Below are 26,637 nucleotides of genomic sequence, written 5' to 3' on the forward strand. Positions count from 1 at the left end.
CATTACCCATGTCAACCTAGCTTTAAGGACGAGCGTTTTATTCGAAAACATTCCGCTTAAATCATCATTATCGTCATTTATACATAAATTCGGCGGAATGCACACAGTTTCCGATAATGAAACTCCAAGAAATCTCGTCATTATTTTTCCCTATCGCCGTCCGTTCTTTCTCTCCCTCGTGTCCGTAATTTGTCGACGATTTAGTCGCGGAGAGCTGATAACCTTCCCTTCTTGCGATCCTTAAGAACAGTCTTTTATTGATAAAAACATCTACGGGAGAATCGCCGGGTATCGTTCCGCGCCTCGGCGTCGCGATGAGAAGCGTCGGATTGACACCAGAAGTTTGAATGGGAGTAGTATCATCTCGACGCTGCCGGCGGACAGTTCCACGAGAGGAGCGCTTTTCGCGTATTTGGAAAAAACTTTGCACGAATTTTTATTTCTGCGTGAGAGTGGACAATATTTTCGGTATGTTGCGTGAATTTTTCTAGTTCCACTTGAACCGATGTGGCGATTCAGAATCAGTCTAAGCGACACTTTTCTACGATCTGATACAAGGTTAGTAGGAAAATTTGTTTTGAAAACAATCGTTTGTTTTCGCCCGGAATCAAAGGTATTTTACAGGGTGTTGACGCGACACTCCATTACGGTTAAGCGCTGGAATTTTCGAATTTTTTTTCGATGCAGTGTCATTAGGCACCATTCTCAAGATGGTTTGGAAATATACAGAGTGTACCAAAAGAATGTAAATGACCAAAAATATGTCTTTTCTCATGAAATACCATGTGTTTTATTGAAATTTCAGATTCTATGCTATAAATAAATGAACCCAAGTTTGTTCGAAGTTTTATATGCTTAAAACTGACCGTTTTTGAGTTATTTTTTTTTAAATTGAATGCCTTTGGAAAAACCCAATAATCTCGAAATGAATTGATTTATTTTAATGAGATTTTGAAAGTGAATCCTAGAAAAATGTAGGTGAGTAATGACACTTTGATAATCATCTCTACTTGGTGTTCAAAATGAGACAATTCATTGATGACTCATTCAAACGTTAATATCGAGATTATTCCAAATGGCATGCCATGTATTTTATTTTTTCTCTACCAAATGGGACAATTGAATATATGGTGTGCCATTTGGAATAAGCCCAATATTAACGTTTGAATAACTCATCAATGAACCTTCTCATTTCGAACACCCAGAAGAGTTCTTAATGGTTATCGAAAACTCAGTATTTACCTGCATTCTTTTGAGTGTAGGATGCAATTTCCAAATAACATTTGAATAAATTCATTCTTTTTGAAGTTATTTAGTTGTCCAAAGACCCTCAAATTTATGAAAAAATCGAAATTTCTTAGAAACGTTTCAAGCATTACCTACATTTGCTTCAATTTTTATGTAGTAATTAGTAGTGTCATTAGGAAACATTCTCAAAATGGTTTGGAAACAGAGTGTCCAAAAAAGTTTGAATAAAGAAACATGTTTCCCTGTTTTTTATTGAATTTTCAGATTGTATGCAATAAATAACCCCAAGTTTGTTTCATATGCTTAAAACTTATAGTTTTTGAGATATTTCGGTTTTTTGAATTTATAGGCTTTTGGAAAAATCTAATAATTTCGAAATGAAGGAATTTATTTAAATGAGATTTTGAAAGTGAATCCTGGAAAAATGGAGGGGAGTAATGAATTTTTGATAATCACTTCAGAACTCTACTTGGTGTTCAAAATGAGACAATTCATTGATGTCTAATTCAAATGTTAATATCGAGATTACTCCAAATGGCATACCCTTCATTTTATTTTTTCATGTGGTAGCAAATTTTATTATCTTCGAAGAATTCTCTACCAAATGGAAAAGTATAATATAGGATGTGCCAATTGGAATAAGACCGATATTAATGTTTGAATAACTCATCAATGAATCTTTTCATTTTGAATGGCCAGTAGAGTTCTCAATGGTTATCGACAATTCAGTACCTGCATTCTTCTGGAATGTATTTTTAAAATGTCATTTAAATAAATTCATTCATTTTGAAGTCATTAAGTTTTTCCAAAGACCCTTCAATTATTGAATAATAGAAATATCTCGAAAACGGTAAATCTTAAACATATGAAGCTTTGCACCAATTTTTATTTCGGCGTGGGAAGATTGCAAAATCTTTTCGGGATGCTACCTGGAAGTTTTTGTTTCACTCGAACCGATGTGGCTATTCGGAATAAGTCTAAACGACACTTTTGTACGATCTGATACTTGGTTAGTACGAAAATTCGTTTTGAAAACAATCGTTGGTTTTCGAACGAAATCAAATACATTATAGAGGTTGAGGAAAAAAGGAAAATGAGAGATTCCTTGGATAACTTTAAGACAAAAATTCCTTCCAACATGGAACCACAAACTTTTTTTTTCGAGATATAGGGTGTTTTTTGTAGTCCTAATTTTTTGTGATTATTATTCCAGTTTATCGAATCTTCATTGATCTTCGATACAGATTGATGAGTGCCTGAAGTTATAACTAATTTATTCACTAACTGGAATTTCATAATAATTAGGATTTTCCTGAGGATAAGGTACTTGAGAATTGTTTGAATTTTTTTTTTTAAATTGGTAGCACAAGCGCAAACTACAAGAAATCAAAAAGTATAGTACTGGCCTAAAGTTTCTTTTTACATTTTATAAACTTCTAGTGCTCCACCAAAAACGAGTACTGGAGGAAAGAAGCGGGCTCTGTTCCAGAAAAAAATATCACCCTGTGAATTTGCATTAAAAATAAACCTATCACATGAGGGATATGCATTCAAAATAAGCATATCACATGATGGAAATTCCAAATGGGAATGAATATCTGTGCTTGATTTAAGTTAAATATCTTTTGAAGAGAAGGTGATATGAGAAAAATATTGGTAAAAAATCACCCTGTATCTCGGAAATAAACCGTTTGCAACACCAGGTTAATGGGACTTTTAATGATCCGAGAAAAACTGTCATTTTTGTCAATACCTTCAATTTGGAATATCTCGTACAATTGATTTCGACGCTCTATTAAGTATGGTTGAGCTCTGAAATTTTCTTTTTTACACAGTATCATTAGGCTCCGTCAGAACTATATAATGTAAGTGAGAGAAAATCTCTCATGCTTTTATTTCGTATGTGGCGAGCTTTTCATAAAAAAATAAGACATCTTAACGCGTATTTTTCAATTCTTCAATAAATAATTTATTATAAAATAGTTGTTGATAATGAATTGAGTTAAGATGTTTTTTTTGCATAAAAACATGGCTCAATACGAAAAAAAAAGGCTTTGATGATTGTTACGTTCAAATAACTTCAGTTCATTTTTGAACCGATCACTTTATTTTCATTAATTATTTTTTTGCATTGACTTCTCAGGTCAATAGCCAATCTTTAAGGAAACATTAAATACAAGGTGTTTCCAAATTTGACTTGAACCGGTGAAACTTGAAGTAGGCGTTAGTATCACTCATTTGCTGTCGATTGAACCATATTTATTGATAATCGAAAATCAACAGTTTCCGAGATAATTGGGTTCTTGTGAGTTTTGAGAAATTTCTCACCTTACTTCATATTTCGTCCATTTTTTCTACGTTGACCAAGTTTGATTTGAATTTTGAATAATTTTCATCAGAAAAAGATATGATATGTATGAAAAAAGCATAACTATGCTGAATTAGATATTGAATAAGAATTAGAATGATTTGAAAGTTGGTAAATGAAGGAAAGAAGAGTAAATTTCTAATATCAATTTGCCTGCAATATAGAATTCCCCAATTTATGTATGACAAAATTATTTTAAAAATTTGCCAAATTCCTTTTTTATTTCCCCAAAAAAATTTCATTGGAATGCAGGTACTAGTTTTGTTTCAGCAAATTTGGATTTGAAAGGGAAAAGAAGTAAAGAAAGGAAAGTAATGTATTATATACAGGGTGAGTCTTTGACTTGTACATATATTTTAACCCAAGATTCCTGAGGTCAAAAGAAACACTTTTTTCCTTTACCATTTTTTCCGATTCGGCCCGGTTAAAAAGATACAGGCTGTTGAAAATCGTTAAAAAAATGTGATTTTCGGCTATATCTCGTAAATGGTTGTATCGAAGGAAATGATTTTTGAAATATAGCTTTTTTTTGATGTGATACATCTTCTCCGAACACCAGATTCCATACACATTCTTCTGTTTCTTTGTTATGAACATAACATACCATAAAAATACCAGAAATTCGAAGAAACCAACTCTTCATAGTAATTTGAACGTTCATTGAAGAATATTTGGCTAATTTGAAAAATAAAAGTATTCTTCATATTTTCTCGTACAAAGCGCCGTTTTCGAATAACTCGATCTTAAAAAAAAAAAATTATCTGTGAAATTCAAAAAATTGGGTACTTTGGCTGAATGCAACTCTGTTCTATTGTGGAAAAAAAACCACAGAAATGAATATTTACTATGAAGCCATGTCTCAGATTTAAGAATTGAAGTACTAGCCAACTTAGTTTGAAAATGAAGTTATTTGAATAAGCTCACCTCAACTCCTCGATTTGATTAAAAATCACTGAGCTTTGGCACAGCTCTGATAATAAGAAGATACTTCACTAAAATCAACATTCTTTTTGAAAAGTCCAGATTATTCATGAAATCCATGTTTAAAAAAGTTTTCACAAAATAGTCCCATTATAATGACAACAATCAATATCCCACTAAAGACTGCTGCTATCGAACAATACTGTTTTCTTCTTCGGCTCATTCAAACTCACATCGAAACATACCACTAGGAGTAGGTACATACTAGACAAATTTTCATGTGATTGAGATTGAATACTTTTATTCTTTTGCTATTCCATAAATTCATCCTAAGAGCTTATGATTGACATACTTCCAAGAGGGCCATAATTGTTTTAATGTGAAAACAAATTAGGTGAGTTGAAAGAAACCAAATATTCTATTGTGGATATTTACATTGAATACTTCTCATTTATTTTCAATGCCAAAATCAAGATGAATTAAGTAGTAAAGTTGGCTATAATGTAGGTACACATTAACAACAAATTTGATTACAAGTGGAGTCTAACATTTTCCATTGATTACAGAGCCAGAATATTTTACATATTTCCATATTTTCATACTGATGGTTTCAAAAATATTGATGCATTTCAATATTTTTATGAGATAGTTGGAACAAATCAAATGCTTCATTTCATAACAAATATCTTATAACAATAACAGTGTAAACTGTAAATGAAATTTTAGGTTAGAACATAGATTATTCGAACCGAACTGCTGTGTTTATATTTGGCATCACTCGAAATTTGAAATTCAAACTTAAAACCACAGATTACTATAGTCTGTGTTAGATCTTTCATAGATGAATATTATTTATTTGAGATTTTAAGGTTAATTCTTGCACGAAAAATAAACAACGATATCATATAAATGAAATATAATGAATGAATGGATATGAGTATCAGGGCTGATATGGGTGGTAGCGAGCTCAATTCGTTATAATTATCGAAAATGAAATAGAAATCAAGAGAAGAATATTTAATCTTTAGCGTCAACGAAATTGGAATAACTCATTTATTTGATTATAAACACTACTTTGTTCAACAAATGGAATGTTAAACGTGAGTTTATGATGGTTTTTCTAATTTAGTAGCTTATTTCCAAGGTTCAAGAGGTATATCTTATGCTTGAGAAAACTTCAGTGTTCCGGTTTTCAGGGGTGAATTAGCTCATTTTGAAAATTTAAAATGGCTATATCTTTTCAACAGGGCCGAATCGGAAAAAATGATAAATGAAAAAAGTGTTTCTTTTGACCTCAAGAACCTTCGGTTAAAATATATGTACAAGTCAAAGACTCACCCTGTATATTATTATTGTAATTAAACTCAAAATTTCAGTATAAAAGGTATTCATAAATTATGTTCGAAATGACCTCCGCAATTCTTTAATCCTTATACGAGTACCTACAAGCATGTGCCCCTTTTCTTATGTGTTCAGTTGTTATTTTCCGCCTGAAATTTACTCTCAATTTTCTCGCTGTTTCGTGTATTCTGACGGTGTTAGATCCGGACTTCTAGCTGGCTACGAACATAATCCAAAGTTATGATCAAATTTGGTCAACGTAGAAAAAATTGACGAAGACTGAAGTATGGTAAAAAATCTTTCAAAAATCGTAAGAAGTCAAATATTTAGTAAACTGTTGATTTTTGGTTATCACGAAATATCGCTCAAACGACAGCAAATGAATCATACTTACACGTCCTTCAAGGTTCACGTCTAATTTGGAAACATCTGTATATAAACGCACCAAGAAGTAAATAAATATAAAAAAGTAGGTATACAAAATATAGAGATCAGTCCAAATGGTGATCAGTTGATTAAAGTTTTGTGGAACCTGCCAAAACAGTATTCAATAGGTAAATATCATCGAAACTCCTTATTATGCAAATAACTTCGTTCGAAGAAATAATAGAGAACAAATTAATCGAAATAAGTTGTTTCCGGAATAAACAATTTCGAAACAATAATAAAATAATACGAATAAACAATTGTTCATTACGAAAACAACTCATAATGCTCCCGATCTTAATTCCCTCATAGAATCGATTAATATCATATATTCCTTATGAATTTCATCGCGAATCGAACGAATTGGGAGAATATAAATAGAGAGAGATCTGTTTGGTATGTTGACAATTAGATATGTACCTAGTCGTAATGGGATAAATTTGGGGAATCCTATAAATAATGTAACAACCTGCATTGCCGGTCGTATAACTATTTTTTTAATATTATTAAGGAATTCAATTTCCATTAATTTATTCTTATTCTCATTTTTCATAAGGTAATATGTTCATAAGCCCTATTTAAAAATTTTGATGATTTGATGATTCTTTCTATTGTACAACTGTTAGATGTAGATGAATTTTTCCACACTGTTTTGATCTTTCAAAATATTCGTTATATTTTTAACTGTATTTAGTGGCGGCTTGTTCTATGGGGCAAGTGAGGCAGTGCCTCACCAAAAAATTACCAAATAAAAGCTGGAATACATGTAAAAATCGAATTATTCGAATATTTTATTGATCCATTTCAACCTCAAATTCACATCATTCGATGCGGTACTGGGTCTCTGTTCCATAATATCCATCTGAATCTCAAGGTTCTTGTGTATTCATCTCACTTCCTCTTCAAGAAGTAAGCGGTCTGCGGCATGCCTAACGCGCTCCCTTGTCTAGCGCTTCATCTACATCGGCATCGGCGAGAATATTTCTACGCCTTCGAAGGTGGCTTCTAAAAATAGATTTGAGGCATGCTGATGTTGCAGGCGAACTGCAATTTATTATTCTGCTCTATTCGGGGAGCGGGAAATCGGGTTAGTTTTCGATTTGTTGTGATTTGCTGTGCCTCGACTGTCTCGTGTGAGTTTGTCTCCGTGTTATTGTGACATTTTTTCGATTTTTCATTTTATTAATCGACCTAATTCCTACCAGCGGGACCGGGTGAGTCATCTCAAACTCCCAAAGCAAATGAAAATATTCGAAGTACTTGTGGTTTTGAAAATTTTTTATTGAATGAGCAACATTTTTCGAGTTTTATCTAAGAGGATAAAGTATACATAATTAAAGAAGTAAAGAGACCTGTTACACAATTAAGTAAAGGGTGTTTTTTTCGAACTATAGAACTTTAAATTGCAATAAAACAACGATGGATTATTCGATTGACATGAATTTTATTTATCCGCAAGATAATCTTACATTTTATAAATGATTTCTGGCATATGACCGCCACGGCTGGCTCGGATGTAGTCCAATCTGGACGGCCAATTTTCGATGACTTTTTCCAACATTTGTGGCCGTATATCGGCAATAACACGGCGAATGATGTCTTCCAAATGGTCAAGGGTTTGTGGCTTATCCGCATAGACCAATGACTTTACATAGCTCCGCAGAAAGTAGTGTAGCGGTGTTTAATCACAAGATCTTGGAGGCCAATTCACAGGTCCAAAACGTGAAATTAGGCGGTCACCAAACGTGTCTTCCAATAAACCGATTGTGGCACGAGCTGTGTGACATGTTGCGCCGTCTTGTTGGAACCACAGCTCCTGGACATCATGGTTGTTCAATTCAGATATGAAGAAGTTAGTAATCATGGCTCTATACCGATCACCATTGACTGTAACGTTCTGGCCATCATCGTTTTTGAAGAAGTACGGACCAATGATTCCACCAGCCCATAAAGCGTACCTAACTGTCAGTTTTTCTGGATGTAACGATGTTTCGACATACACTTGAGGATTAGCTTCACTCCAAATGTGGCAGTTTTGTTTGTTGACGTAGCCATTCAACCAGAAGTGCGCTTCATCGCTAATGGACGTAGTGCGCGATAAGTATTCCGCACAGAACCATTATTTTCGAAATAAAATTGCACTATTTGCAAGCGTTGTTTAGGCGTGAGTCTATTCATGATGAATTGCCAAACCAAACTGGGAATAAATCATTTGACAGCTGTTAAATCGATCGCCATCTTGATTAGTAATGCCAACTTAAGGTTATATACCTCGAAAAAAAACACCCGTTATATGTATATTTTGTGATATTATCTCTTTTGCTCGTATTGAATATCTACAATATCGAGACATAAATATTTGTGATATATTTTTTTTAAAGTAAATTCAATCGAGGATTCAGAACACATATTTCAGTTGATCAATTTCGATATAAGTTCAATGTTGCTTTGGAAATTAATTTACTGTTGCGGTACCCTGCCCTCAACATCTTGAACTGATATTATCGGACAATTCATTTCGGCATTTTTTCCATTCGATCCTTCACCAGTTTACTTTAACGCGTCTCATTATATTGAACGCATTGTTAGTATGTAATAAAATATCGATAAAAAGGCATATTTCACAGGGCGCAAATTTTATATGATAACAGTAAAATTTGAAATTGTATCGGAACGTTATACGAGTATGGTCCACTTTCATCATAACTTGGTTATTTTATAGGATTACTTTTACTCCGGCCGAAAAACCTAATTAGAACCGACAAGATATCTCGTTGTTATTGCACTCTGAGGTATTTCCGGGGGTATGGAATGATAAATATTTTTTTTAGGTTTGTTATTAAATCCGTTCATTGCTTCATATTGATCTATCCAGGGAGCTGTTTGTACGTATGTCCTTGAATTTTAGAATTCGTTATTCACTCATGTTTTTTTATTATATGCATTTTTTTTACATTACTCTACAGGGTGGGCAAATTAGCGAGGTAAGCGGCTATATCTCAGAATCCACTCATCGTAGAGACTTGCGGTAAAATTTTTACCACAAAAGTGTACAAGAAAACACACTGTAAATTGTTTTGAAGTTCATACCTCTACCGCTAGGGGGCGTAATAGCTATCGTCGAGTAAAAAAGGAATTTTACTCGAAAATGTTTCATATGAAGTTGAAGAAAAATATCATCACTGTAATCCTTGTAAAATTCTCCATCTTTTTGAATTGTCACTTTCGATTTTACGACATCAAATAAGGGTAGGTGAAAGGGAGAAATCTGACTGATTGAAATGCCTGTAACTTCATCTTGGCTCAACATTTTTGAGCAAATTTCTATTTTCGAAGAAACCTTTCTCATTTTCGATTCCTCAAATACGCAGTATTATAAGACTGTTTGCAGTTCGGATCAAATATGTACAGGGTGTTTATTAGAAGATCATGAACTTGTATAACTCGAATTCATCAAAAATTTTCAAATTGTAACCTATATTTTTTAATATTTTTGTCAATTCTACGTGCTAAAATAGTGGGGGTTACTTAAGCAATCCCTTTACCTAAAATGAATACTTCAAGAGTTATCGAGAACTTTAAACTAGAAAAAACCGCAATTCCTAACTGTGTGGAGTAGTCTGTGACTTCCGGATATTTGGATAACTAAATTTTACATTTCTTTAATTATAACTAATTTTTCGTTGGGATTGTTGGGAAATCCATAAACCTATACAATTTTCAATTATAAATGATACATTACAATTCTTGAAATGTCAGATTTAGTTATCGACACATCGAATTTTAGTTTCTTTCTGTGTTTTACGGAAGTCACAGACTACTCCACACAGTTATAAATTGCGGTTTTTACTCATTTAAAACCCTTTCTCGATAACTCTTAAAGTATTCATTTTAGGTATAGGGTTTGCTCAACTAACCCCCACCACTACGTAGAATCGATTGAAATAATAAAGAATATAGGTTATGATTTGAAAATCTTGAGTTTTGATGAATCTGAGTTATCTAAGTTCATGATCTTCTGATAAACACCTCAACACCCTGTACATTTTCGTCCAAACCACGAACAGGTATATAACACTACGTATTTGCAGAATCGAAATTAATAAAGGTTTCTTATAATTTGACTGAGGATTTCATGTGATAAAATATCAGCCGTAGTGGCAAAATATAAGACAGAGAAAAGTTCTTGGAGGCATTTCAAAAAATTAGAAGTTCCTCCCAAGTATCGATCGTTTGAAAATGATGAATGCTGTTTATCTCTAGGAAACCTCCCCTTTCTTAATATATCATGTCCTTTCTCTTCCGAATTTCGACATTACTCTCATTCTGGTTCCTTTCAGAAAGCTCTCTCGAGTTCATGGATCAATGTAAGACCTTGTTTTTGTAAGGACTCCTCTCATTAGAGGTGGTTCAAATTAGCGTCAAAGCAACCGATGAAAGTGATTGATTACATTTTGGACAAAACGCCAATGAATGAAGAGTTTTTATCCCTTCCTCAATTCGAAATAATTCTAATATTTCCCACAATATCTATCAAAGGAACGGTTATCCATTTTGTGGTTCAGAAAGTAAGCGTAAATAAAACACACTTTTATTTAGAATATCGATCAAATTTTCATTTCAATATAATGTTAAGACCCTGCTATTATGTGCGGAATACAACATCATTCAAATGTCCTCCGCGTGATATCCTACAGGACTCGATCCTTGTGAGGTAATTTATGAAGACTCGCCGGAACATTTCAGGTAATTTTTCAGCAATAATTTGACAGATTTTGGTTTTCTGATCGTCAATAGCCTGAGGATTATCGACACAAGCACTATCTTTCGCATGACCCTATAAAATATCTAAACGCGATAAATCACAAGATTTTGGAGGTCACTTCACATCGCTGAAACCGATAAATTACCTATCCTAGGAATTTTTCTTGCAATAAAGCCAAAACGGGTCGTGTTGTGTGGCTTGTTGTACCATCTTGTTGGAATCACATCTCTTCCAATTCCATATTATTAATTTCAGGCCAAAAAAATCGGTAATCATTTGGCTATAGCGGTTTGAGTGACACCTTCTTCATTTTCAAAGAAGTAAGGACTAATCACTCAACTAGCCCATGCACACCATACAGTGACTTTTTGTGAATGTAATGGTCGTTCAAGGACAACTCAGAGTATTGCTACTCCACCATAGTGTTGAAGAAAACCCAGGCTTGTCGATTCCTATTTTGCATAAAGGCTTAACGTGCTACGTGTCTCATAAGCAAATTATTAATCGCAAGAAATATTTCGTGTCCTTATTATTTTCCAAACAGATGATCTCAATTGGCCATCGAGATCTTGTGAGGTAACTAACACCTTTAGACTTTTTTCTTTGTGGCAACGTGAAAGATAAGATCTATGAAAATTATGCTCAATCGATTCAACACCTTCAGTGAAGTTATCGAGGAAATACAGACGTTAATGTGCGAATTGTTCATAGAAAATTTCATGAAAAGGATATACAGGGTGGTCACTTTTTCAATGGGATTGTATTGGTAACTTTTAAACCATAAGAGTTAGAAGGTCGGTCAAATGGAGAAAACGTTGCATGCATAGAAGCATTATCAAGCAGTTCAAACAAATCGAGATTATCAGGGCCGGTTATTGAGATATCATAAAAAAAGTAAAATCTGTCATTTTGATTTTTCTTTTTTTCCCACTTTATTTCAAATATTATCAAAAAATGTTACAGGAATTTTTTATTCGACAATAAATTGTTCTCAATTTGACGTAATCATATTTCGTATCGAACGTTTCGTGCTCTCTCGGCCACCCTCAACCTCATTTTTTTCAATACGGTCCTGTATATTTTATGACACTTTTCGAAATAACTTTTAACGCTGAATTCAACGATATATCATACAATGTCATTCAAAGTTGATTTTCAGGTGATTTCGACCCTTATCCAATTTTCTATGGGTCGGATCTGTAGTAAATGCAATTTATCAAAAACTGCTGTTAATAAAATAGTCAAGAGACGCGAATACCATGATTTCAAATTTGAATACCAAGCCTTGCAAAACTTTTATCGTAATGATATCAAAATAAAGTTCGATTCTGGAACAAATGACAAATCCAACAATAGTGATTTCTCGCGAGAAGATTGAGAATGTATTGGAAGGTATTCAAGAAGACGAAATAAGCAAATGTATAAGAAGTATGGGTTCCAGAACCGTTAAGTGCATTTTACAAAATGTGGACATTTCGAACACTTACTTCATTCATTTTCATTTACTCGAATTCGATTTTTCTTTCATTAAATAATAATTCGTTTAATTATTATGAATTGAAATATGTGAATAATTATTACTTGTTTCTTGATTTGGTTCTGATATGTTCCATTTAGTTCAAGATGAGTAAGTTGATTTTCTCATCGAAATGTATTGCTTGTTGTTAATTAAACTAAAGGTACCGTAATACAGATCCGTCCCAAAGAAATTTGGATAAGGGTCAAAATTACCTGAAAATCAACTTTGAATGACATTGTATGGTATATCGTTGAATTCAGCGTTAAAAGTTATTTCGAAAAGTGTCATAAAATATACAGAACCGTATTGAAAAAAATGAGGTTGAGGGTGGCCATGAGAGCACGAAACGTTGGATACGAAATCTGATTACGTCAAATTGAGGATAATTTACTGTTGAATAAAAAAATCTCTGTAACATTTTTTGATGATATTTGAAATAAAGTGGGAAATAAAGAAAAATCAAAATGACATAATTTACTTTTCTTATGATATCTCAAAAACCGGCCTGATAATCTCGATTTGTTTGAACTGCTTGATAATGCTTCTATGCATGCAACTTTTTCTCCATTTGACCGACCTTCTAACTCTTATGGTTTAAAAGTTACCAATACAATCCCATTGAAAAAGTGGCCACCCTGTATAACTAATATTTGGTGAACACATTTTGGTTGAGAATCACTATTTCTTCAGCAGTGGTGAAAAATGGATTAAGCTGGCTTTTCCTTGTTCAAGAATGGGTGCATAATCGAGATGTAATTTGTCGAATTTTGCACTGATCCAATCAGCCCTATTCTGTAACTTGAATAGAAACGAACGAATCAGATCGTAATCTGAGAAATCGAAATGTTTCACTTCTATCGCGTCCCATTTAGTATTCTGTATTCAATTCTTCTTTTATCGCCAAATATAATTCGCAATTGATGTCCATAGTAATAGTAATTCTGCTTGAGTTACAGAACACCAATTTGAACCGCATCCGTTGCACTTCTATTCGATCCATATCATCTCTATTCGATTTGAAGTTACAGAATAGGACTGAATATCATTCAACTCAGTGGCGGATTTACAGATTTTGCACCTGTAGGTTATTCAACTTTTGCCGCCTCTAAATATGGACGCCTTAGTTCACAATCATATTAATTACATTGTCTTTCATTCAATATGTCGTTGCCGAATGAAGACGTACCTACCAGAGAATCGCTCCGCGATTCCTCGTAAAAATGGAGATCAAGTGGATAAACTCTAATTTTTGTAATCGAAAGGTGATTGATTTCGTTCGATGTTCAAAATGTACTTCGATGTTACTTCAATCAGTTGTTATGTTAAACCATTGTAACGTCCTTTTTGCGTCACTGGCGCCTCTGCCAATTGCCCTTCAGCACTTTGCAGTAGTATCTCGAGCGCCAGCCAATTTTAGGGAGAAATTGACAAACCTTACCAGGGCAGCTTAGTGAAGACAGGATTCGGTGTCACCTAGGGTGGTAGCGGTGACCAAGTAACAAACAACGCAACAAAATTAATAGGTTTATTGATTCAATTATACAATACAGACAATCTCAGTAAAAACGGGAAATCAGAAAAAGCATAAACTATATCAATCTGTATACTTTAATTCGGTTACTGAGACAATTTGTACTGTCTACAACTACTGTGTCCTTACCTCACCAATTTAATGTCAGTCAGAACCGTTGAACAAGTTAGTCGGATCCGGGAGCCGGGAAATTATGATATTTGGAGATTGAGAATCGTGGATTTTGTAGAGTCGGGAAGGAATGAAAACTAATCCTAACGCGTTGAAAAACTCCACCGGTACACCACCCTCTCGTTGTCTCTATCAAATGAAACCCTTGAATATTCACTCGTAAGAAAGTCACAAGTAAAAATTAGCAAACTCCCCAGAAAAAGACTAACAAGTAAGTTTACTGATGAAAATGGCGATTTTCGACCTCAGAAACGGATTTGTAATTATTGGCGTTCAATTACCAATTTTACTATTTTCCGGTCACCTGGTAACCACTTAACCAAAATGTCTTTTCTAAAACTAAACTACTACCTAAACCTCTAAATCTAACTATATCTATCTACTGAACTATCTACTACCTAAATCTATCTGAATCACTAACTAACTTTACTATACTACTGAATCTGAAAATCTCTACTATCTAAACTACTGAAAACTACTACTCAACTATCTGAATGCCTGAACATCAATTACCGATTTTGGGTCGGTTACACCCTTTTATAACTTCGGTGCGGGACGGTGCAAGAATTCGGCCCACGTGACTCTTCATGTCGACAAAAACCTCGTTTTTCGAGAAAATTCTCTTGGCGGAACGTAATCTGACATATGGAAAAAAATATATCAGCGGTAAAAACGCTGAAATAAATAATTTCTTATATTATTTCACTCGGATTATTCGAGGCCCTGGTCGGTTGAAAAACATGAAGCATGGACTTTTTCATTATCGCGGTGAACAATTAATAAATTATTTCCAATATTTACGGAATATATCAGAATGATTAATTTGAACGGAAAACAATAAAATATTCTTTAGACGGAGCCTGATCATTCCTGTGGGAATAATCAGACTTCGTTACATCCCCCCTGGTTCGGAAAAATTCAAGTTACGGTGAAACAGAAATTTGAATTCTAAAAACAAACAAAAAATAACCGAATACTATCCTGTCTTATTACGCGGGATATATGGGAAGTACGGGTCTGACTGTTACGTTACGCTATCAAAGATTATAATGCTGTTGTAGACAGTATGACATATAAAAATAAAACTTTGCTCTATGAATCGATGTCAAATTCAAACGTCGTCTTCTTTCTTCTGTCATCCGGGGTGATTTGAATGTTTGGAAATTTCTTCATCTCGGGGTTGTGGAGTAGAACTCATTCCCATTTCCATGAAGTTTCCAAGTGTCGGTGAAAAATTCAAACGCCGTCTTCCTTCTTCGGTCATCCGGGGTGATTTGAATGTGTACATGTTTGGGGAATTTCTTCATCTCGGGGTTGTGGAGTAGAACTCATTCCCATATCTATGAAGTTTCCAAGTGTCGGTGAAATAATCTGATGTCAGGTGTGGATTATCCCATTCTCCGGTGAGTAGTTCCGTGATTTCCATATCTCGATGAATCATGCCATATTATTTCAGAGGGACGTCGAAGTTCCCAGTCAGATGAGTCGAAACCATTCCAAACTCATTGATATACTGGTTGATTTACCTGTGGATATTACAAGGAATCAGTGACTGTATGGTGAAATTTTCAGAACGGTGAAAATTCTTCCAGTTATACAGTTTAAATTATCTATATGAAAGATTGAAATGGAATCCCAATGTCCACCAGAGTAATAATTGACAGGTCATGATGTCCAATTCTTCAAGTACTTCTTTCTTGGATGATGATATGAATAAATCTTCAGGAATCATGTCTTCGGTGGAATTGGGCTTACAGCTGATCATCCGATGAAAGGTGTGTTGCCTATCTCCAGCATTCATTCTCATCGGTGAGTATCTAGCCTCTTAGAAAACTTCATCTGTAACACTGCGGAATATTTCAGTAATTTATCAGAACAGTAAGAGATTAGAAATGGCATTCTTCAAATAGATTACACAGTGAAACTACTAATTTATATCTGATGGCCTTTGAAATTCGGGGCAAGTGACTGGAATTGTTTTTATTGTATAATATTCACGGACTTATTATGTACTATTCAGTTTCATCAACATTTACAGATTAAAAATCAGTCTACTAGTCTTGAATATAATGTTATCAGATATTGGGTTAGGCCCTATATGGTTTTATACAGTTTTACAGGATTATGGAACAAAAACAACGGTATCTTCTTTTTAATTCTATCTCATTTTCTTGCGCTCTCTTCTCTCCGCTGCGTGGCTTCCCTCTCTGTGCATCTTGCACATGGACGCAGGGCTGGTTGTTCCAACCTAGTTGCTGTCGGTCGTGGGGCCAGTTTCCTGGGTACGCATTCGCAGTACCTGGTCTGCGTACCTATCAAACCACATCTGCTGCAAAATAGGAGTGGTGGACCTCGACACTCCTTCCGCGAGGGACATGTCTTGCCGCACTTCCAGCAAGTGTTGGGTCTCACTTCCAGGTAGACCTTAGATCCCATCGTACCTACAATACGAACGCTCCTTGGGGCCGGTGTGGTTTGATCTGAAACATATGGTTTAGTTATGACAGTGTTGTCTTCCACACTCGTCCTGAATGAAATTTTGGAACCGGCATCTTGCTTACTGGTACGCAGCTGGCACAAAGGGGGTGTTTGTGTAGACTGTGTAGTGGTCCGTTTCACCACCCTCTCCACTCTTGCTAGGGTGTTTCTCCCTCTTACTGACGATGCGGAGCTCTGGGGGGTTCTAGACATCCGTATCTCCGTCGTTGTTCTCCTCCTTAACACCGGTACTTCCTTGAACGGCGCATCCACCATCTTTCGAGGTTGCATCTTTCCTGCCAGTTGCTGTTGGGGTACTTTGAACTTTTGGCACGAAGTGCAGTTCCGGACATATTTCGCAATGTCCCTAAACATACCTGGCCAGTAATAATTCCACGAGATCTTCGCAATCATCTTAGCTATTCCCAGATGTCCAGCCATGGCAGAGTCGTGGTTTTCTTCCAGTACTTTGGTCCTCTGTTCGGTGGGTATACACAACTTCCAGGGATGGCCTGTTCCAGCTTCCCTGACGTCTGATGAATCCCAAAAGTGTCGGTGCAATCTTCCATTGATGATGGAATACTCGGGGCAGTGCTCTGGTCCTTTCTCTACTTCCTGAAACTTATTTTTGTACCACTTACATTGCATACCTGTTTCTTTCAGTTGGACACAGTTAAGTGTCGGTAATTGATTTCTTGACAGGCTGTCAGCCAGTCTGTTGTGGGATCCTCTTCGATTCTGGAGGTGTTTTTCGGGAGTCTGCACCTCTATGACCTCTTGGCTAACCTGTTTAGCTCTGGGGATCCGTCGTCCTTCTAGATAACATTCTGTATTCTTGATATCCAGGGAGAAGTTGTAGGTCTTCAGCATCTCTATTCCCAGGATTAAGTCGACTGGTAAGTTGGGTACAAGTAAGAATTCTATGTTCTTCAGGGCATAATCGGCTATCACCATTGACAAGTGATACATCTTCGGTATGGCTGTAGTTTGTCCATTCGCTACCATGACAGCTTCAGTCGTTGATTTTTCTCCCTTGATTCCATTTCTTTCACACAGCTGGGCCACCCTCTGACTACAGCAGCTCTTTGCCGCACCAGTGTCTATCAATGCATGGAATAACTTTCCCTCAATGTGCACTTCTACCAGCGGCCAGCTGTCGTTGCTAACGATAGGAATTACTGTAGTTAGGAGTCCCGCTGAAGTTGACGGTGTCGTTCCTCTCCGGTTTTGAGGACATGGGCAGTCTCGTGAGAGGATATTTTCTCGTTGACATCGGGAGCAGAACATTTTCGGTGTCCTTCGGCAGTCTCGACGTAGGTGGCCATATCCCCCGCATCTGAAGCATTGTGTCTGGGAGGACACTCTTCGCTCCGGTGGTGATCCATTCCGATCCTGGGAGGTGTTGGCATTTCCTGTTCTGTTGGTCGAGTATTCCGGTGGCCTCGAGGGCAGATGGGGACGATCTGGTCCAGGGGATACTGAGCAATTCCAGTCTTCTATCCTTCTGGCTGTGGTTAGCGGTCTTGACGGGCCCTTCTTCGGAGATGGAGATGGTGTGGGAGCTTCCTGACGAGTACTGTGGTTTCGTTGTCTGGTATTCTCCGAAATTGCAGAGAGGTTGGCCGGGTAGTCCTGTTGACGACGTTGATGATATGTTAGATGTGGTTCATCGATGAGGCTGGGTTTAACCGGTGGTTTGGTATAATGTCCCATCTGCCATTGAACCATTTCAAAAACTTTTCCCTTTTTCAGGAGTTCATCGTAGGTGGTCGTCTCCTGGAAGGCCAAGGCCTGTTGCAGTGATGGCAATAACCTCTGTCTTATCAGTCGAATCTGTTCACTCTCCGTGGGACGATTACAAGTCAGCTTTTGGAACAGATTTTGCATCCGGGTGACATACAGTAGTAACTTCTCATCAGGACCTTGCATCCTCTTCTTGATTTCATCCAGTAGGTTCTCTTCATAGTTGACTGGTAAGAATGCCTCTTTTAATTGAGTCTTGAAGTCGTCCCAGTTTCTGAAAAGTCCCCTCCGGGGGATGAACCAATCTTTGGCATCCTTTCGCAGAAGTTCGTAAATCGATTCGAACACATGTTCTAAGGATGTCTTTCGGGATTCAGCAAGTCTCTCTATCTCTTCTATAAATCCAATCACACTATCAGTCCCATCAAAGTAAATATTCCATTTATGGATGGGTATAGTTGAGGTTGGCATCGGTCGTGGTTCAGATTCTTGTTGGGCAGTAGTCGGTGTCATCAGCTGGTTCAGATTCATCATGGGTTCATTCAAATCGGGAAATGACACCCTTCTCATAGAGCTGGTCCATCGACTATGAGTTGGTGCCTCTGGTTGATTCATATTCGGCTGTTGTGGTTGAGGAATAGGCATCGTTGGTAAATTCTGCAGTAACTTCTCACATTCCTGTCTTGTTTCATTCAAAACTTGAACTAATCTTGACTTATTTGCAGGTGTTGCAGTATGGGAGACCTGGGCAGTTGGCAGTGGGTGTTCATCATCTTCCAAATCTATCAGTGATGTCTTCAGTTGTGCAACCTTGGTTGGTTGAATGGGAGACATCTCAGGCGACTGTGGAATCTCTGCCTCCAAAAGCGATCCATCCGGTCGGGTTGATGGTTGCTGTCTGTCAGCAGTCAACGTTGCCTCCAATGAACTCAAGGCCCGAGCTGCAGTCTCCTTTAAGTGTTCTATCATCTGTGACTCGGTTTCATTTTTAGTGATAATAAAATTCAGTCTTCTCTGAATGTGTATTAATCTTGTTGAAATCCGAGTATATTCCTTCGTGGTGTTCTCAGTGTCAAAGTGTTGAATGGCTTCCAGCAAGTCGGTGAGTTTGTTCTGACATGACTCCATGTCCAGTGTCGGGTTCATTCCTGTCGGCTGTAGAGGCAAATTCAATTTCAATACCTGTCGTAATAAACTCCTCTTTAGCATTACTGTGCTGGGTATTATTTGTCCTCTCAGCTGTAATTCATAAGTCAGCTCATCATTCAATAGTCGATTCACATCCATGTTGAGGTTAAGTGATTGAATCGTTGAAGTCCAAACTCAAACAATCGATTTGAAATCTATCGAAGTTATTCGACACTGTCCTCTTCTTATTAACCGTTGAAGTCCGAACACTTTCCCCAACTTCACTATTCCCGGTAACAGTCCTTATTTTTCCCTTATCCCTCGCACAAAAATAACACTAACAGACAATAATGCTGAAAAATTACAAGTTGATAACAGAATCTATTCAAGTTTGAATTATTGTTTGATACAGTCAAAGAAAATCAAAAATGAGAAAACTTTCAGAAAACAAGTTGGTTTAAATTTTATTATGATTCTCAAAAATTTTCCAATGTCAGACAGTTGACAATTTTCAGAAAAATATTCAATGTCAAACGCAGTTGACAATTTCAGCAAGAAAATAATTTTAAAACCCAGAAAAGAAAAGTAGGGTTAACCGAGTAGTTCAAATAATGTTCACTGTCAAACACAGTTGACAGTTCTAGCAATCAGATGATCTCCAAAAATAACAAATTGTCAATTTTATTCACAGTCAAAATATATTTCAAATAAATCAAAAACAATTCAGCAATCCTGGAATATCAGACAAAGAAAATCACTGCAAGTCTTTATTCAAATCAATAACGATAATAACTTGTTTCAAAAATTCTTCAGCAATTCAACACAAAATAAAAATGTTTCAGGCAATCAGTAAACTCAGAAATAAGGAATACACAGCAACAAAAACTTATATTCACTGTTGCAGCAATAATAAAAAAACAAGTCAACTTTATTTATCAGGAATCAGTTATTATGGTTCAAAAGCAAATAAAATCACAAGTAAATATCTCCAAGTCCTTATGACTTTTATATCCCTACCTTGTTTCAGCCTAGAATAAAGTTGCTCAGGATAATAGTGTGTAAGGGAAAAAAACAACAAATCTTTCTTTATTCAAACGATGATCAGTAAATAGTAGCAGTGAACAATACCCTATTATATGAAGGCGGTATGATATCACTATATTAGCTGCAGTGATTGTACAATGAAACAATCGGTAGCAGTATCTCAATTATACTCACTGGTTTTCTGTCCGAGTTGAACCAACCACTCAACGTTAAACAGTATTCAACGCGCACAAAGATAGTCACTGAGTGTCACCCCAAAGTCACTTTCCGTAACCCTTCACGTAACCGAAAAAGTCACAAAGAAATCCGGCGGTCGATTTTTCCAGTCCTGCAATACACAAAAAAACAAAAAAAGTTATTCAGATATTAATGTCCACACTGTCAATGCTATGTCGGTTTCCTGCTAATAAAGGAAATTATTGTCAAACGCGGAAATGTTTATAGCACTTTAATATAGTCCACTGATACTTAGGTACCAGTAACAAATTAAACAATATACGGATCTTCCTCCAACAGGAGAAGATAATCTCTTCCACTCAGAGAGAGAGAAAAACAAAATGGTTGCACTGACCTTCGGTTCCTCTTCAGTCCTTACACCCTTAAGCGTCGTTTTCTGAAGATCGGGAGCTATTCTGTAGCGTTGTCCTCTCAAGTCCCTGCTCGGGCGCCATTTGTAACGTCCTTTTTGCGTCACTGGCGCCTCTGCCAATTGCCCTTCAGCACTTTGCAGTAGTATCTCGAGCGCCAGCCAATTTTAGGGAGAAATTGACAAACCTTACCAGGGCAGCTTAGTGAAGACAGGATTCGGTGTCACCTAGGGTGGTAGCGGTGACCAAGTAACAAACAACGCAACAAAATTAATAGGTTTATTGATTCAATTATACAATACAGACAATCTCAGTAAAAACGGGAAATCAGAAAAAGCATAAACTATATCAATCTGTATACTTTAATTCGGTTACTGAGACAATTTGTACTGTCTACAACTACTGTGTCCTTACCTCACCAATTTAATGTCAGTCAGAACCGTTGAACAAGTTAGTCGGATCCGGGAGCCGGGAAATTATGATATTTGGAGATTGAGAATCGTGGATTTTGTAGAGTCGGGAAGGAATGAAAACTAATCCTAACGCGTTGAAAAACTCCACCGGTACACCACCCTCTCGTTGTCTCTATCAAATGAAACCCTTGAATATTCACTCGTAAGAAAGTCACAAGTAAAAATTAGCAAACTCCCCAGAAAAAGACTAACAAGTAAGTTTACTGATGAAAATGGCGATTTTCGACCTCAGAAACGGATTTGTAATTATTGGCGTTCAATTACCAATTTTACTATTTTCCGGTCACCTGGTAACCACTTAACCAAAATGTCTTTTCTAAAACTAAACTACTACCTAAACCTCTAAATCTAACTATATCTATCTACTGAACTATCTACTACCTAAATCTATCTGAATCACTAACTAACTTTACTATACTACTGAATCTGAAAATCTCTACTATCTAAACTACTGAAAACTACTACTCAACTATCTGAATGCCTGAACATCAATTACCGATTTTGGGTCGGTTACACCCTTTTATAACTTCGGTGCGGGACGGTGCAAGAATTCGGCCCACGTGACTCTTCATGTCGACAAAAACCTCGTTTTTCGAGAAAATTCTCTTGGCGGAACGTAATCTGACATATGGAAAAAAATATATCAGCGGTAAAAACGCTGAAATAAATAATTTCTTATATTATTTCACTCGGATTATTCGAGGCCCTGGTCGGTTGAAAAACATGAAGCATGGACTTTTTCATTATCGCGGTGAACAATTAATAAATTATTTCCAATATTTACGGAATATATCAGAATGATTAATTTGAACGGAAAACAATAAAATATTCTTTAGACGGAGCCTGATCATTCCTGTGGGAATAATCAGACTTCGTTACACCATCACTTAATTTTTGAAAAACCTTAATCCTGTTTGATAAGTAACGTCCTATTGTTCGACATAATTTAAAAAACTCAAGTGATGGTTTCACATAACAATTGAACTGAGTAACAAGTTATTTGACAATTCTGGCACCAGCCTACTATTTGAACAAAAAGATAAAAAGGAAGTTCAAATTTGCGTATCTAGACTAGATATTTTTGTAGAGTGTGATACATTGTTGAATTCGTGATGTTTTCAGCCACCCTGTATTTCTAACAGTTTTCGATATCCCTGCTGTGCCCCTCTAAATAGTTTTAACCCTGTATTGCGAATAACCGGAAAATTGAATAATATTAAATATTTAAAATAAGGAAGTTCATATTTGTAAATGTCACATGACACCCCCCGTATAAATGTTTCCATTAAAAAACACGCCTCTAAAAATACCGCTCAAAGCGTTTTCTAATTAACGCTCCCATTCATGTATTATCGAGTTCATTCTATTCGGCTGTTATGTTCTGCATATAAATGGGAACGGAATTTTCGAATGACTATTTCATACCTTCCATTTTCAGTTAGAAAGTTCCCATAGCGACGAACGTTTGCCGTACAGGCCGGCAAAACCAACCTGTTGTTTTTTTAGCGATATATTTTGACATTTCTGAAATTCAAGATTGCCTAGGAAATGAATATTTGCCGAATAGTAGATGGCATCATAAACGTATTTTTGTATTTTTCAAAGTAGGCATTTCCGCTCGTATTTGACAAAGCAAACGTCATTTTTTTTCGAGGAATGTCACTTTGTCGTATGAGCGACCAAATAAAAAAAACGCTCGCTCTCCCAATTAAGTCCAGTCCACAGATCAAAAAGAGCTGTCTGCAGGAAAAAATTCCGCACTTAATAAAACTACTACAGGTTGTTCACGGGTATCCAACACTGTGCTCACTTGAGGAGAACCGAAAAACATTTTCGAACTTTTTTTGGTTTTTTGCTCATAACTTCCGAACCAAGTAGTTTTCGACCAAAACGTTAATTTTCAAAGTTGTAGAGTAATAAATTCTCTATAATTTTAAACCTATGAACTTTTTTCTAAATCTAATATCAACCGAGATACAGCAGATCAAAATTAGAGGAATTTTCTCAAAATGGCAAAAAACGGAGGTTTCGCTGCTATTTTAGTTAATGGAGACGGAGATATAATCCAACTGAAACTTCATGGAGGTTGGAAAAGTTCTTTTACAGCCGGGGGATACATTGAAGAAATCATTAATAATAAAATTGAACTGGCACAGAAAATCTTGGGTGAAGGCGAATCATCCAAAGTGTGAATTGTACAATCAGTAACAATGGCAGAACATACAATTTCAAATTCATCTAGACTACAGAGTCTGGAATTGTCATAAAAATTCTAAAAACTGTACTTAATTACTTAATTTTCATTCATCAAATAAATAAATTATACATAAATACAGTAGAATCCATTTTATGAAGACATCGAAGGGAATTGACAAACACGTCATTATAAGCGGAGGTCTGTACCTCTTCTAGGTAAATACTCATTTTAATGAAGGGACATAGCATAAAAAATCAAAATAAAATAGCACCCAATGAGTTGTATGTATTTACATATATTTTTCATTATTTAATCAAGAAATCTGTAATTTTGGTCTGCCTTCGTTTTCTCATTGTATTGTACAGTCCATTCAGGAATTATTGACATCCCGGGTGGCTTTGGAAAATCGAAATTAAGTTGGTACTGGCTCATTCAGTAACATTTTGAATTGCAGATTTCGGGTTGGCATTTGAAATGTCATTGACAGGAGGTTAGATTTCAGTTTGTTTATGTTTGTTTTGTTCGTAAAAATTTTGAAACTTAAAAGTTGTATCAATTTCAAACACACATTGATTAGTTTATTTGAGTATTTCTCACAGTACTGTTTGAAAAAAGAAGAAGGCAAGTCGTTACAACCTGGATTATTAGTGGAAGAAAACCTGTGCAATACAATTTCACCTTCAAAGAATCATTGAATGATTTGATTGTTACCAGAAGCCGAGCCAAAAGCAACCAATATATCAGCCTGGATGAACTTTGACCAAAAAGCATCCGGATTTTAATCAATTAAAGACAACATTACATAAACTTAATTGGTTACAAGTTCAAAACAGTTAATAAAAGGAAAATTCTTATTGATGAACAGAAAAATATAATAAGTTGAGTACGATTTTATGGTGAATACAGAGAATATTTGCAACAAAATGTGAAATTCATTTATCTGGAGGAAACTTGGTTATTTGAAAATGCCAGCATTATTCAACATTGGACTCTAGAAAGAAAACAAAATGTTTTTCAAGTATATTCAAGGGTAAAAGTAGAAGGAGCACTATTTTGAATGCTGGATATTTGGATTTTTACCTGGATGTTTTGTTTTGACAGTGGTGATCATGAGGATTATATAAATCTATGAGAATTATTTTATAATTGGATTGCTAAACAAAGTCTTGGCATTGCATCTATAGTTTATTTATATTCTATATTGAAATTAAGTATTGTTATATCTTTTTTTTGTTCTTCAATGAGTAATCCAAAAATTTAATAAATTCCAACTGCTTTATAGAATTTTTACTAAGTATTCAATCGAAAAATATATTCAGAAGAGTAACTTCAAGAATTTCTTCACCTCTTACCCACTTGAAGATAATAATAGAATGCAATTAAATTTTAAAATTCACAAATTAAAAATAATTTCATGCAAAAATGCTTTTAGTGAGTGAGTTAAAGCTGTTATGGGCAAAATAATTTATGTAATTTAATAGAAACTAGTATAAAAGCATTTCAATAAAAAACAGAAAACTCGAGTTCAAATAGTACCTATATTTTTCATACAAGTTTAATCAATCATTCATGTCAGTTTCAATAAATAGGTACTTTAGAAAGTAATTTACACATCGGCTGATAAATTGGTTCCAATTTTGAAAGTTACAGTACAACTGTGATGTAAAAATTTTTCATATACTAAATGGATTCTTTGAATTTTATTTCTGTCTTATTATAATATGGCTCTTTCATTCACTAAGCTACACTATTTAAATTTATCAACCAGTTTTTTCTGTTTTCTTCACCAGTTTAGACACCACAGTTAAAATGATCCATAAGAGTTATTTGATGAGAATTTTGCAAGCAGGTTGGTATCCAGTGTCCATCAGTAATGCAACAATTTTTGAAGAGCCTTTGGTGAAAAGGAATAAGCTTATTTTAATGATCTTCAAAGGGATCTTTCATGGGCGACTCTTAAATGAATATACAGGGTGAGTCTTTGACTTGTACATATATTTTAACCCAAGATTCCTGAGGTCAAAAGAAACACTTTTTTCCTTTACCATTTTTTCCGATTCGGCCCGGTTAAAAAGATACAGGCTGTTGAAAATCGTTAAAAAAATGTGATTTTCGGCTATATCTCGTAAATGGTTGTATCGAAGGAAATGATTTTTGAAATATAGCTTTTTTTTGATGTGATACATCTTCTCCGAACACCAGATTCCATACACATTCTTCTGTTTCTTTGTTATGAACATAACATACCATAAAAATACCAGAAATTCGAAGAAACCAACTCTTCATAGTAATTTGAACGTTCATTGAAGAATATTTGGCTAATTTGAAAAATAAAAGTATTCTTCATATTTTCTCGTACAAAGCGCCGTTTTCGAATAACTCGATCTTAAAAAAAAAAAATTATCTGTGAAATTCAAAAAATTGGGTACTTTGGCTGAATGCAACTCTGTTCTATTGTGGAAAAAAAACCACAGAAATGAATATTTACTATGAAGCCATGTCTCAGATTTAAGAATTGAAGTACTAGCCAACTTAGTTTGAAAATGAAGTTATTTGAATAAGCTCACCTCAACTCCTCGATTTGATTAAAAATCACTGAGCTTTGGCACAGCTCTGATAATAAGAAGATACTTCACTAAAATCAACATTCTTTTTGAAAAGTCCAGATTATTCATGAAATCCATGTTTAAAAAAGTT

At 35.4% G+C, this 26,637-nt stretch overlaps 2 protein-coding genes and 1 long non-coding RNA gene across 4 annotated transcripts in view; 2 read left to right on the forward strand and 1 right to left on the reverse strand.

The window, feature by feature from the left end:
* LOC123672315 (kinesin-related protein SMY1-like) overlaps window positions 1–26,637 on the forward strand; it is a 286,748-nt gene that overhangs the window by 88,538 nt on the left and 171,573 nt on the right. The gene's annotated exons all lie outside the window — the stretch shown is intronic.
* On the forward strand, window positions 15,136–19,530 carry LOC123672319. Its single transcript, XR_006746248.1, has 3 exons — window positions 15,136–15,693; window positions 15,747–16,099; window positions 19,237–19,530. It is a non-coding gene; the product is annotated as an uncharacterized LOC123672319 (long non-coding RNA).
* On the reverse strand, window positions 16,283–20,060 carry LOC123672316. The gene is made up of 2 exons (XM_045606396.1): window positions 16,852–20,060; window positions 16,283–16,770 (listed from the first exon to the last, which is right to left on the reverse strand). The coding sequence occupies exons 1-2, from the start codon at window positions 19,796–19,798 to the stop codon at window positions 16,454–16,456; spliced, it is 3,264 nt and encodes a 1,087-aa protein (XP_045462352.1). The 5' UTR covers window positions 19,799–20,060; the 3' UTR covers window positions 16,283–16,453.

Source organism: Harmonia axyridis, chromosome 2, assembly GCF_914767665.1.
Source record: "Harmonia axyridis chromosome 2, icHarAxyr1.1, whole genome shotgun sequence".
NCBI classification, from domain to species: Eukaryota; Metazoa; Arthropoda; class Insecta; order Coleoptera; family Coccinellidae; genus Harmonia; species Harmonia axyridis.